The sequence below is a fragment of the Sinocyclocheilus grahami genome, unplaced genomic scaffold, assembly GCF_001515645.1.
Source record: "Sinocyclocheilus grahami isolate Dianchi unplaced genomic scaffold, SAMN03320097.WGS_v1.1 scaffold730.1, whole genome shotgun sequence".
NCBI lineage: Eukaryota > Metazoa > Chordata > Actinopteri > Cypriniformes > Cyprinidae > Sinocyclocheilus > Sinocyclocheilus grahami.
The window spans coordinates 486900-501691 of NW_015505909.1; the positions used below are offsets into that span (position 1 = coordinate 486900).

General features: G+C 38.7%; 1 protein-coding gene across 1 annotated transcript in view; it reads right to left on the reverse strand.

Annotated features, from left to right (window-relative positions):
- Positions 1 to 14792, reverse strand: part of LOC107560482 (lethal(3)malignant brain tumor-like protein 3) — a 66875-nt gene that overhangs the window by 6798 nt on the left and 45285 nt on the right. Inside the window, exons 13-15 of the mRNA XM_016244667.1 lie at positions 11815 to 11958; positions 10100 to 10204; positions 6532 to 6623 (exon numbers count right to left, since the gene is read on the reverse strand). Of these exons, the coding sequence (XP_016100153.1) occupies positions 6532 to 6623; positions 10100 to 10204; positions 11815 to 11958 (341 nt within the window). The remainder of the gene's footprint in view (positions 1 to 6531; positions 6624 to 10099; positions 10205 to 11814; positions 11959 to 14792) is intronic.

Consider the following 14792-nt stretch of genomic DNA (forward strand, 5'->3'; position numbering starts at 1 on the left):
AATAAAAGCGTCTGCGTTACTTTATTAATGTAATGAAGAAATGTAAATGTAGGTATACTCCTACACACTCTTTAAGGTTATGCTCGTCAGGACTAATGGATGCAGTGTCCATTAACTCATAAAGAATGTAATTTAACGTAATTTGTGTTTAATGATACTGATTTTCTGACACACAGAATCATGGCTAGCAGTGCTGACACAATACCAATCTCAGTATTCAGAAAATAATGGATATCAAGTTTGATACAAAATGTACAAAAATTGCTTCCAAACACTTATTTTAACTGATTAATTACTTTAAATATTATTATAATTATTGTAATTATAAAGGTAATGTTTAAAACCATTAGAAAACCATGTAGCTATGTAGTTTTCAACCAACTATATATATATATATATATATATATATATATATACATACATACATATAGCTTCAAAACAAGTAAACAGTCAAGAGCAGTAAGATATTTTTCAATTTTGTTTTTCTCAGCATTATTGCTGTTTGATAATTATTGCTGACATCACAGACAGCAGCAGGTCTAATCGGCTGCAGTTACAATCATTTAACTGTTTAACTGACTGATATTCGTTAAAAACAAATAGTACACAAGAGCAATTTGAGGGTTTTGTAATCCCAAGTAAAAGTGATTTCCTCTTGGAATTCACCACCTTGATCATAAATGACAAAATCACTTCTTTTATACACATCACCTTGTTGAAGTTGCTCTTTTCACTTTTGTTCAGAAGGTCCCTATGAATAGAGTGCATTCCAGCAGCGCCCTTCAAGAGTGCAAAAAGCCATTTAAATTCACCCAGAGAGCATCATGTTCTCAACAGATATTGGTAAAACTGGTTCACAGTGCACTTAAGAGTGGCATGCACAGCGTTGACGAGCTGCTGTGCTCCGTGCTGGAGGCCAGACGCTGAGATAACACCCTTCCCCACTGTCTGCCTTTCATGGTTAATTCACTCTGACAGAGCCCTTCTTTGAAGTGCGAACAAAAAGAAACGGAACGTTTTAAGAACACGTGTTTATCTTAATATAATGCCAACAAAGGAAAAATAGATCTACAGACAAGGTCAGTCTGCACATATATCAAATAAGAAGTCGATTGTGAGGTTCTACAAATTAGCCAAGGTGTGGTAACGCAGTATTACAGTGACGTTAACACTTACGGAGGTTAAGCACAATATGAACCCTCCTAACTACAGTAAAATCACTCAGTGCCTTGAGTAGCTTACTGGTTTTATAAAATGCCATGACTGGACAAGAGACTCTAAACACATCCCATCCGGATGCTGTGCTCCTAGTCTGTAGGAGCTTTGTATGCTTGTATTTTTGTCTTCTTTGAAGCACACCTTTCTTTATATGACAACTGAGATAGCTCTGAAATTGGTGCGACTTGATGTAAACAGGTGTGACAAATGGCCAATGACATCCTCAAACTCAGAGTGCCAGTAGACACAGTGGCCTGCATCAAATCTGGGGTGACAGAGCGTGGAGACATGCAAATGTCCAGTGTTGGGTGATCTCCATCACCTCCTTTCAGATGGAGCGGCATTTAATAAACAGAGCCGTAGTTCATTGACAAGCTAGGCAATATCACGTTCATAATACCGCTCCATCTGAAAGCAGGTGATGGAGATTTACTACCAATCACAGAACCGGCTTTACTGACGAGATGCGCATGACAATCGCATGCGATTAATTGCACAACCCTACCCTATGGGGTAGTTTTTGTTTTATTTTGCAGCCCACTCTCTCTGTTTCGGCCACGGAGGCAGTCCCAGAATCCGTTCCAGCGCTGGAGTTCATGTTCTGCCCTCCTCTGTCTTCACCCTGGCTATCTGCTGGGGTTCCTGATCTGCTGGCGCCATTCTGGTCATCCTGGCACTCCACTGGGGTTCCTGACCCACTGGAGCTTCCCTGGTCTGTCGCTCCAGCTCCACTCTGGCAATCCGCCAGTGTTTTTGAGATAATAATAATAATATGTTTATTTTATATAGCGCCTTTCTGCAAACTCAAGGTCGCTTTACAATATCAAAACAGATAAACATGACAGCAGACAAAAATTTTTATAAATTACAGATAAACATGAAATCAATGGCATGAATCAGATCATGCAGTCAGAGAAACAAGAAAGGAAAAGATATGTTTTATGGTGGGTTTTGAAATCCTGTAATGAAGAAAGATCACAAATGTGTTTGGGAATAGAATTCCAGAGTGTGGGGGCAGAGATGTGTGAACTGCGGTCTATGTGATATGTTTTGTGTGCAGAGCATGGTGTTCGGACCCCAGAACTCCTGCCGAGTTTAGTTTCAGTTTAGTCTCGGGGTTTGGACTAATATTCCTGAGGTCCTGTTGGTTCCCAGTTGTGTCGTGTCCTGCCATATCCTGCCTGGCCTTGCCAGAGTATTTCCCCTTATTTAGTGGTTTGTGTTTTATTTTGCAGCCCACTCTGCCTGTCTCGGCCACCAAGGCAGTCCCAGAATCTGTTCCAGCCCTGAAATTCAGGTTCTGCCCTCCTCTGGCTTTGCCCTGGCCATTGGTGGGGGTTCCTGATCTGCTGGAGCTATCCTGGTCAGTCCCACCGGCACCACCCTAGCACTCCACTGGGGTTCCAGACCCATTGCAGCCTCCCTGGTCAGTCACTCCGGCTCCGACCTGGCCGTCCAGCAGGACTCCCAACCCACTGGATTCTCCCTGTTCCCTCCCACAATTCCACCTTAGCCATCCGCCAGGGCTCCAGTGTGCTTGGGCTGTGTGCTCTATGTCCATGTGCTATGTTGTGTGTGTGGAGTGTGGTGTTCGGACCACAGCACTCCTGTCTAGTTTAGTTTTGGTTTAGTTTCAGGGTTCGGATTACTGTTCCTGAAGTCTTGTTTGCTCCCAGTTGTGTCATGTCTTGTCTTGCCTTGCTGGAGTATTTCCCCTTTAGGACATGTTTTTTGGTTTATTTTGCAGCCTTCTCTCCCTGTCTCGGCAATGGAGGCAGTCCTAGAATCTGTTCCAGCCCTGGAGCCTCCATGGTCCAGGTCCTGCCCTCCTCTGGCTTCGCCCTGGCCATGTGTTGGGTTTCCTAATCGGCAAGAGTCATCCAGGTATTTCCCTCTGGCACCACCCTTGGCACTACACTGGGGTTCCTGACCCACCGGATCCTCCCTAGTTCCTAGTGTGATTGATTGTGTTGCACAGTGTGGTGTTCAGATCCCAGCACTCCTGTCTAGTTTAGTTTCAGTTTAGTGTCGGGGCTAATGTTCCTGAGGTCCTGTTGGTTTCTAGTTGTGTCGTCTCCTGTCTTGTCTTGCCTTTCCGGAGTATTCCCTTGTTAGGGTAGTTTTTGTTTTGTTATTTAATAAAAGCTCTTAGGGCAATCTAACTTGGGTTCGGACCAAGTGTGACAGCACCCTTATATTCAGTCCTTCATGTCTTTTCAAGAAAACATGTCTGTACTTAAGTGTGAGAAGGGTTCTCTATATCAGTGTTTCCCAACCTTTTTTTTAGTCGCGGCACCCTTTGGAAATTTTAACAAACTTGTGGCACCTTACAAAATTAATTTTGTCACAATATTTGAATTTCTAACTTCGATAATTTGAAAAGTATAGATATTCGGTACAGCAGGGAAGAACTGCAGAGAATAATGTCATACATATATTTTTTATATTATTAAAAAAATTTGTCCATCAATGGTGGCAATCAGCACGCTAATTTCTAATGAAGAGACCAATTTATGACAGATTTTAATGTAGGCTTTTATACATATGTAAACATTTAATTACCATTATAACTAGCTATCTCACAAATTTTTGCTCACTCTGTGTTTTTTTAATTTTACAGTGGGGTAATTTTGGTGCAGTAGCACGAGATAGCTTGATTTCAAACTTTGAATTTAATAAAAAATGACATGTAAGCAGTCAGTAATAAAATAAGAACAAATAAAGAAATTAATAATGATAGCACAAATAAAAAATAATGACAGGCCTTCGAATGAAATACATTGCTTTTTAGTTTTTCAGGTAGGTCTAACAGTAGGGTTAAGATATTTAACTTTTTTTTTTTAACCAATTATCCAAATAACGTTTAGTCCTAGAAAGCTATTATTATCAGAACACGTGAGCATAACATGCAGTTAGCAGATCAATGAATGAGAGGGCAGCGTTACCAGAGTTGCCCATATACCACACCATGTTACAACACAGTAGGGCTATTGCAGACAGAAACAATACTGTACTGCATCCATGTTTCCTGTCGGCTCAATGTTTGAGTGGACTTTGCTGTTCCGTCTGAGCGGAGCGCACACACATAGAGCGGGATAATACGCAGAGCGTCACACCACGTGAAAGTGAAATCTGAGCGGTGAACTAATTTTCGGCAGCTGAAATTTCGGTGCATCTCTAATTATTGGCGACATCAGAAATGGATATTATATAAATTCCCGGTTGGGAAACACTGCTCTATATGACACTGTGGTGAGCCAGAGAAGTCAATGCTGAATATTCACTGAGTTAAGAGGCTAAAGCTGCTCATGTTCTGACATTAATTAGTGGAGCACATAGCCAGTGGGTACCATCTGATGCCTGTTATATAAACACTGTAATCGTCTCTGATATTGGCTCTATCCATGTCATTAGCTGTCATAAAAGCCCATCCTCAAGGGAAATCATAAAAACATGTTGTTGAATACATCTAGACATCTAAGTGGCAATACCATGTTTGCTCTTGCAGTCTTTTAGACCTGGATCAAATTCTCCTAAATCACTCTCTAATAAAGTGAAGTGAAGTGACATGTGGCCAAGTATGGTGACACTCGGAATTAGTGCTCTGCATTTATCCCATCCAAAGTGCACACACACAGCAGTGAACACACACACAAACCGTGAACACACACCTGGAGCAGTGGGCAGCCATTTATGCTGCGGCACCCGGGGAGCAGTTGGGGGTTCGGTGCCTTGCTCAAGGGCACCTCAGTCGTGGTATTGAAGGTGGGAGAGAGCGCTGTACATTCACTCCCCCCACCTACAATCCCTGCCGGTACAAGACTCGAACCCGCAACCTTTGGGTTACGAGTCCGACTCTCTAACCATGTATATGGCCACGACTTCCCCATGTATACCAATGTATTCCAATGAAAAATTGCATTAACTCACAAGTGAAAATTAAAAAGACAAATGAAGCAGCAACGAGAGTGCAGATGTCAGATACTGTCTCTTCAGTGTGTTTGTTTCATATAATTGTGTTATTGAGGGAACAGTATCTGTGCTATGCTTATTCATTCTCAGCACTAAGTGCATTATGGGATGCCAGTGCAAAAGTCAAAACAATTTATTTGTATAGAGTTTTATATAATACAGATTTTCAAAGCATCTTCACATTGGTAAATGGGAAAATAAGTGTTAATGTAAAATTAATTAAGAAACAAATTCAATTTAGCCGTGAAGCAGCTCTACAGAAGATAATAGTGTCATTACGCAGCCCACTTTAGTTCAATGTTGATTCAATTCAGTTCACTAACAGCATTGATGCTGCAAAATTAGTGTCATTATCCAACTCAATTCAGTTCGAATTTAGTTCCCATCCGATAGTGTCAGTGCAGTGAAATTGACAATATTATTGAATATTATCAATAAAGAAATCTAGAAAGAAATTCTAAGCTACTTTTAAATTCACCCTCAGGCTCATTGGAATTGGAATTATATGCTAAAGAAAATTGTATTTATTTATATTTATATATATATATATATATATATATATATACAGTGGTGTGAACGACACATCTGTCCTCGTTGGCATTTTCCCCCAAAACACTCAATCAGGCTCGGGTAACTCCACTGCTTTAAACCCACTCTAAACCTACACACAATCCCCGAGGCTTGCAGGAGCTGCCTCCAAACCGTCTGACCTCATTCTGTGGATCCGTCAGCAGCTCACGACACTATTAATCACCAGATCCTCCTATCACTGGACATCACAGCAACCGCACTCTGCTGCTTTGAGTCCTGCTTCACAGGTAGATCCTTCAGGGTATATTGTCGTGAACTGTATCAAAGTCACATCAACCAGTCGCAGCCGCAAGCCCTGCAGCCCAGTAATGCTGAAAAGCATTATTTAACATCAAGAAGATCAGGTCTTTTTACACAACTCCTCATCCAGGCTCTTGTCATCTCTAGACTGCACTAGTACAATAATCTTCAACCGAACCTCGGCAGATGATCCAAAATGCTAAAACCACTTTAAATGACACTGCTCATTTATCTTTTTTCTATTCCCCCCCCCTCTCTGGGAAAATGTCTCTTTATTCACTTGTCTTTTACTATCAGTGTGATGTTGTTAGCTGCAGTTGCTGAAGCTTCTTCTGTCACAAGGATTCATTTCTTGTGTGTGCAAACATTCTTGGCAATAAATCTCATTCTGATTCCAATTCAGTCAAACAGGATTGTAATTCGTGTTTTCATTTCAAGGCTCAATACTGACGTCCACCAAATGACATGCAAATGCAATATGAACATACAGTGAGGGTGGTGTAGATCTACCTTTGGTTTCGGTGACTGACGACACCTCACTCTCCAGTTCCTCTTCCTGTGGCAGCTCCTCGACTTTCCGGACTTTACAGGGCCGACCAACCCTGAGAGAGAATATCATCAGGTGATCGTGGCATCATCAGAGTGCGACACACAGGCAGATGGGATATGTGACAGTGGCTGTGTTCAGAATAACATACTACCATACTACTCTAACAATGCTTTATGCAGGGCCAGGGGCGCCATTACAGGGGGTGCCGAGTAGGGCTGAATAAACAGAAGATTCAACTGCTTTCATTGATTCAACTTGACTAATAAACACACGACTACGGTCGGCAATATACGGTTTATCTGAGTTCTTATTATCATTTTCATTAAAATAAAGTATATTTATAATGCAATGCCTTTATCACTGCTTAAATACTATGAAATATGTTGCGTGCCTTATTCTGTGTAAGAAGCCACATCATCTCACAGAAGGATTTATTTCAAACACTCGACTGACGTTATGAAGTGAGTTTGGAGTAAAAACATGTTATTAAATGGTAACTTGTCAGTGAATCTTCTATGTGTAGTAAATGCTGCTCCATCTGAAAGCACGTGATGATGATATCCTGCTGATTACAGAACCGACATTACTATCAAAATGCGCATGACAATCGCAATCGATTAATCATGCAGCCCTAGTGCCGAGTATGCCAGGAATATGGGCCCAGGAAGCTAGGGGGGGCCCAAATCACCACTTTGGATTTTTTTTAAAAAGCGCGTCGTCTTGCGCTTTAACAGACAAATACACCTTGCCAATTTGAACATTCAAAAGATTTTAACGTTTCAAGCGCAAGAAGAGGCAAATAACAACTCCATTCAGTGTGTTGTGTGCATAGCGCGCACACAAAAAGCCGCGACTCTGACATCGCGCAAGCCCCGAATGGAGTTTCTTTCCGCGTCTTCTTGCGCTTGAACGGACAAATACATGATACAAAAGTATGCCAACATACCCGTCTTGCCAATATCCTCGAAAACAGTCGGTTATGTATTAAGTGAACTTAGTTGTAAAATAAATCAGATGTGTATCAAGATGTTAGACCCATGAATTGTGTTTAAAGTGACCGCGCCTAATTTACCAGCTGCTGTCAGTGTCCTTAATGTTAATAAAAATAAATAAATTAAATTAAATAATTGATTAATTAAAATCGAGAAAATCACTTACTGCTCTTAACTGAATAACTTTACAATGATTAATCTATGTTTAATTTATACAGTGAAGAATATGCAATGTTATTTTATATTTGATTATTCAGTTTCTGTACTTGAACGACTACAAATCTAAAAAACCAAAGCATCTTTATTTTGTATTTTTGTTCTATTGCTTGTAATTTTCTTCACTTGTTCTTATTTACTGACTGTTCACAAGTTAGGTTTAAGCTTAGTTGCTTTGTTAGGCTTAGGTTAGGTATACAAATTTGAATTGAGAATTGTAAAATGTAACTGGTATCTAAAATGTTGGTGTCATATAAGCTTATTTACTAGAATACAAGATAACATGGGTCAAAAACAATGATAACACGAACTTGTGGTAGTGCCTGTGAATATACTGACCGGGCCAGTAGAAAAAATCCTTAGCGTAGAGCCCTGCATGTACAGTGGGTACGGAAAGTATTCAGACCCCCTTAAATTTTTCACTCTATTTTTTTTTTTTTTTTTTTTCTTCTTGTAATAATGTATTTGGTAATACTGTATTTTAATGTTTGTTTTTTTTGCAGATAATTCAAATGAATGGCCACCTGGGCAATTTATATTAGCTCGGATGTGTCACCTATGTTTAATCCCTGTAAATGTCAAAAAAAAAAGAAAAAAAAAAAAAAAAAGAAAAAACACATTCATCTGGAAGAAGGGGGCACGAATTTCTGTCTGGCATACTCCCCTTAAAACTCTTCATGGCGCCCCTGTGTAGGGCATATAGTTTGCACACTACAAATGTACTACAACACCCCAGTACCGCATGTGAGAACAGCTGTTTTTATTTCTGAGATGAAAACTGGACACCACTCGAATTAAACATGCAACATGGAAAAGTCATGTGACATCAGATTATGTAGATGGTATAAAGCATATACTGAGCAGTATGCAGCAAGCTAGTGTTCCATTTTGAACACAGCCGCGGCTTTGAATGGCTTACTACACAGTGTATCTGGGAAGACTACTGTAGCTCATATCAGGATCATCTATTCTGCATGCGCTGATCTGTTTTGCACAAAATTCCTAACAAGTATTTCAAGCCGAGGTATGATTTTGTATATATTTCTTGTGTAATATAAAGCTCATTATGCAAATCCTTTCTGAAAAGCAAGCAGAAAAATTTCAAGGCTATTTGTTAACAGCTGAACTGGAGAAATGCAATCTCAGAAGGAATTAAAGTGTATCTTCAGAGATCTTGTTTAAACAGTGAGCGATGGCACGGACTTTCCTTTGCGCAAGTCATCGCAACAGTTTCCAGCAACATGTTTGGGTGAAAATAAAGCTTGTTGAGGTCATTATGTCAACAGCACAACTGAGAAGGACGATTTTAACAATGAATCAGCCTGTTAGAAAGTGTCAAGGACAGCTGTTTGTGTCCATCGGCGTGTGTCAGCAGTGTGAATCTGACCAGACCCATTTTTTTTTTTTTTGCATAGACTATTAAGTCTTTGTTAGGATGTTTTATTGCAATTCAACATATTTTCCCCTGACATTCTCATTACTGCAATGTAAAACAATTTCATTCTCATCACTATAATACATAATTACTTTTTCTTGTATTATTTAAATTGTAAAATCATCATGGTTTTTTTTTTATGTACTTAACGCTTTCCCCGCCATTGACAGAATTTTCTGGATTTCTGTGTTTTTTTCCATTATGGATATAATATGGAGAATAATATCAAGAATGAGGCCCTATTACACATCTTCTGAAAGAGTACTGAATCTCTGGATCAAACATGGCGAAGAAGAAGAAGCAGAAACAAGTGATTGTGTATGCAAGGAGATGCATATGTAAAATAACACAATCATCACGCATTAAACAACATATAAATCAAAACTGCCTAATGTTAGCGGATGAAATGTCGAAGCAGGAAGTGTTTTAGCACTGTGAAGCTTTGGGGGTGTTGATGGAAGTGATCTACTCCAGCTTTTGATCATCGTACTAAATCCCATCTGGACGTAGTCTTTGACGAAAACGTCACTTTCTCAGCTTTTTGATCAGAACGTTGCTTTTTTATGAAACTTACCCACATTCAAGTGCTCATAACAGAAGATTGCATGAAACTAGATTAAAACAGATTTGTTGTTTAAAAGCAGAGGCTCCGTTCTTTCTTTTTTTTACATATTGCATGTTCAGATATTCATACAACTAAATATTCTGGGAGCCATGAAAATGATCAAAAATGCTGGCGGTGGCTGGCAACTTTAAAAAAAAAAAAAAAAAAACGCTGGTGGGGAAAGAGTTAATAAAATTCACTTTATTACATTAATGAGAATAGCAATATAAAAGTGAACCGTTTATGCCAAATCAATCACCAAGAGAGTGGCTGAACCTAACCTTCGCTTGGTCTCCGTGCCGACGGGCTTCTTCACCGGCGTCTCCATGGCAGCGGCTGCTGTGCTGGGTTTATCCGGATGTGATGGGACAGAGGTGACGGGTTTGCTAGAGAAACAGAGGCGAGACAGTGATAAATTAACACTTCACTGAAGGTGTGAAAGAGGCCAGACGTGACAAAGTCCTCAGTTTGATCTCAAACAGCACAAGTGTGCTGTTCAGGGCCTGAGAGGATATGATAAGCAAATCAAGTGCAAATATGCTAATTTATTTACAAGAGCAAGCGTTACTCTTTACTGAGCTCACCTTAAAATAAATAAATAAATAATTATAATTATAAAACAACAATTATAAAAGTGGCCATGTTGTACGCTTGTGTCTAATTTTCCTTTTGTGTCCACTATTTGCTATTCAAGTTTCTTGCACCAAAAATTTTATAATTTCTAAAAGTAGGTGAAGGGGAACTTCACAAACAAAACAAAAAAACTAAAATAAAATAAAATGAGGTGGGTTAGGAGGTTTAGAAACATTTAAAGATATTCAACAGTTTTGTTTGAGGCTCTTAGCTGAATATGTTTTTGTGTGTTTGCCTATTAAATATGGGAAATGGAAATATAACAGAAATATGAATGTACAGGTGCTGACATCACAAGCAGCTGAATTAATAATGTATTCGGATCACCTGAATTGCTTTTTGGCACTAAAGAGTGGAGAGACGTGGATCAGAAATAACTGACTGATTCCCTGATTGTTGCATCATAATTTGCTTTAACTTTCGAGCCGACCTTGAATGGATGATGTACAGTATGCTTGCGCACCGGTTGTCAACTGTTATCGGTTGCTTTACATGTCATTCAAACGACCTCTTCTCTCCTAACTGGCGCTTCTTGGTCAGCTGAAGCGGCTACAGGGACCAAACCGTATGCCGTCAGTCAAAAATCTGGCAACATGAAACTAGGTAGTGTGTGATCTTCAGTCATTTAGTGCATGGTGCCCAATTTTTTCTCTGTAACCATTTACAAAGTCAGCAAGTCTATGATGGCTAGTGTTTTAAAATCTGTTCAGATCTGAGTGACACTCAAGCTGAAGTCTCAAGACTTCTCTGACATGGTTAGCAACATAAAGAGCCACTCAGATTAGTAGATCAGAAACATCATGAGCCTACTTTGAGGTAATGAATAAGACATTTATTTAAATTGGCAACTGAAGGTGCAGCTCAAAAGTGTAGACCGCTTCATTAACTATAACGCAAGTCATTTAGTTTTAATGCATCGCAAAATGCCACTCACGTCTGCTGTAGACTAGAATGAAACAGCCGTCTTTGCTACTGTACCTTTAAAACAATGTAAACGAACTCAGACTGAACAGGTAAAGATGTGGGCAATCATATTCAGTTAGATGCATACATTTGCATAGTGTCCCATAAATGTGCATAGTATTCCCAGTTTATAAACCTCTTGCAGAATTGACACAAATATAAAAGATGAAAGTGTACACCCCCGGCTCTTGATGCATTACATTATCTTCTTGAACCTCGATGAATGTTTGCAGCTTTTGTAACAATTGCGTATGAGTCTCAACATCACGCAGTTCTGCAGTTTGGGTGGGCTGGAGTGGGAGTTGCATGCCACACAGTACTGTACATCAAACTGTTATTTAAGGGGTTTTCCATCATATAGGAGCATTTGAAATATTTCATCAGAGAAATGAACACTCACTCATTAGCGTCAGCTGAAATCTCTGTGTTTGGTTCTGCTCTGCGCGGCCGGCCCACTCCGCTTCCCGGCATCTCTCCGCTCAAGCGATCCGGCAGAACCGAGTCCTTATTCAGGTTGATGTCAGAATACGGGCAACCCACGGCACTGAAACACCAGAAAACACGGGTCATTTTACAGACATAACAACTATCATTGTAGCTCAGTAGCTGATACATTTGCAACATTGCATAAACTTCTAAATGGTTACAGCATCTCATTAGTATTCTGCCAAAATAAAAGCTTGACTGTTTGAATGTTTAGAAAGAATTTAATACAATATTAGTATTGTCTCGAGAAAACTATTATGATTATTATAATTATATATATACACATGAATATAATAATCAATATTCATTTTTATTTTACAGTCAAAATTGTAATTTACAGTAATATTTTTTCTGTCTTTAATTTATAGTTACAACAACAACAATAATAATTATTATTATTATTATTGTTGTTGTTATTGTTTTATTATATTATTATTATAATTACAATCGTCATTCAATTTGATGGGGTTCCTAAAACACCAGTAATATATGTACAAAGTCCATTTTCAAAGTCAAAATAAAAGAATAATAATAAAAAAGGATAAAAATGTTATCTATTTACTTGCAAGTCGTGATCATTGACATCTGTGAATGTGTTGTGAAATCACTGAAGAGAAGAAATTAAAGTCAATATGTAATGTCTAAGGGGCTGGCAAAAAGGTTTGTGAATCCCTCGCTTAGAAGTCATCCCAAATATGAAGCATGTTTGATTCGGTAAAGTGATATTTTCCATATGAGATTTGATCAGTATGGGTTTTCTTGCCCTCTGGGAATTTTTTCTCTGACTGACAGTAAAAATGGAAACATCAGAGAACAGATGTGCCACACCGTTCCTCGGGCTGATCGCTGTGCTCTGAGAACTGGTCTGAGTCGTAGTGTTGGAGCAGAAAGTTCAGTGATCATTAGTCTGGTTAGCCTGTGCTGGTTAACCATATCCTATAGTGTATGCTGGAGATGATATTCAGGGACGGGCTGGCCCAAAATATTATCACTTTTTTCCCCCCAAATCATAGTGATATTCATCACGATAAACATTTAGCATTAATGAAGAAGGAAATACTTTCCACATGTTTGTTAGACCTTGAGAATGAATGTAAACATAACTTACAATGAAACTCCACAGAACTGCCTCTTAATTTATGGCCCCATGAAATCGGTTTTATTTCCCCCTAAATTCTGTTTTCCCTTTTATTTTTATTTTTTTCCTGGATTCTGTGTTTTATGATGCAATACAAATTTATCATTAAAATGGTCTACAATTAAATGAATTAATAAAACTCTAACAATTTAATCAATCTTTTAAAATGTGATGAAATGCAAACAATTAATTTACAGCAAAACACTGCATTTTTATTTGTCAAATAAGATGCTGCACAACAGTACTGTATAACAATGAATACTTTTACTATTTAATATATTTAAAAAAACAATTAATAATAACAATAATAAATTATTATTATTATTACTCGAGAATTAAATTTTAGTATACAATAGTAATACATTTCTGTCATAATTTGTTCAAGTTAAACCCGACTTTTTGACGGGTTGCTGTGAAGATCTTTCAGTTTCAGTGTGTATTTGATGGTCGTTTTTTCTCAAAGTAAATGCTGTGAAGCTGGTGAAGTGACTCTCAGGGTAGCTCTGGAGATGAAGTTCATGTTCATGTCTCATATATTAAGACGCAGATGGTACCAAAATTATGAGAGAATATTAAAAATACCTTAATTTGTGTCTAATGGGTTTGGATCAACATGAGTAAATAATGACAGAACTGTTATGTTTGGGCAAACTATCTCTTTAAAGCACATTTATTAAGTTGCTTGAGCAGGGAAGACTTCTATCAAAGCATTCACACCGATGTAAGTGCATTACTGTACACACGATTTTTCAGTGCGATGAGTTGAAATTATGTTCTGTTATTGAAAGCACATCACAGACTGCAGCCATAAATCTTGAATTGAAACCAGAACATCCCTTTAAAGCATTTGTTGTGTATGCTGGCAGATGAATGATAACGCGACACAATTGTCTGCTGAGCAACTCACATTATTTTTACTGAACTTTAACTCAGCTTGATTCTCCATACATCACTATATGGGTCACCACTGGAGTGCAGGCTTATCACAAAACTATGATACCCAATAGTAGGCCTGGGTGATAAAACAGTATCGATATTTATTGACGGTACACCATCCTCGATAACGATAGAAAAAAATGTTCAATATAGCGCATGATAGTTTTGTGCTTTTTTCATTTAAAGGCCCATTTTGAGTGACAAGCAGAGAGCCAACAGAACATACAAACACATGCTGAAGTGAGCGCCGTGCCTGCCTGCGATGAGGAGACTGAATCAAAAGAAGGAATATTAGTCGAATTTAAATGAAAAAACGGTGTATTTGAATTTTAGGTGTGCGTCAGGGAGCCTTATCAGCGGCGCACGAGATGATGATGATGTAAGTGTCGTTGTTGCATTTTAATGTTTTTGTTAGTCTATCCAGTTGAACCCACAAGATGCGCCACTGCTGCATTTTCCATTCAAAATATTCGAGAAATATTGAAGCTCAATGCGGAGAAGATATTGGTTAGGTTAAAACCAAAACCAAGCCATTCACACAGAATGCATATTCGGCGCATTTTTGAGATGCACAACTATGACTGTTGCACTCGCGTCTCGCTCAAGAGCTGAATAGAAAGCCATGCAAAGTTAAAAGAGGTTCAACTTTTAGAAAACATGTCTGGAGAATTTGAGGGGGTTTTATTCCATTCCACGGCATCTCATATGTTTTTAAATGCAATCGTGTGATCGGCGCATTGGCTATTTGTATTAAAGGTGGGGTAAGCGATTTCTGGTAGCCAATGTTGAAATTTGAAATCACCAAAACAAACACACCC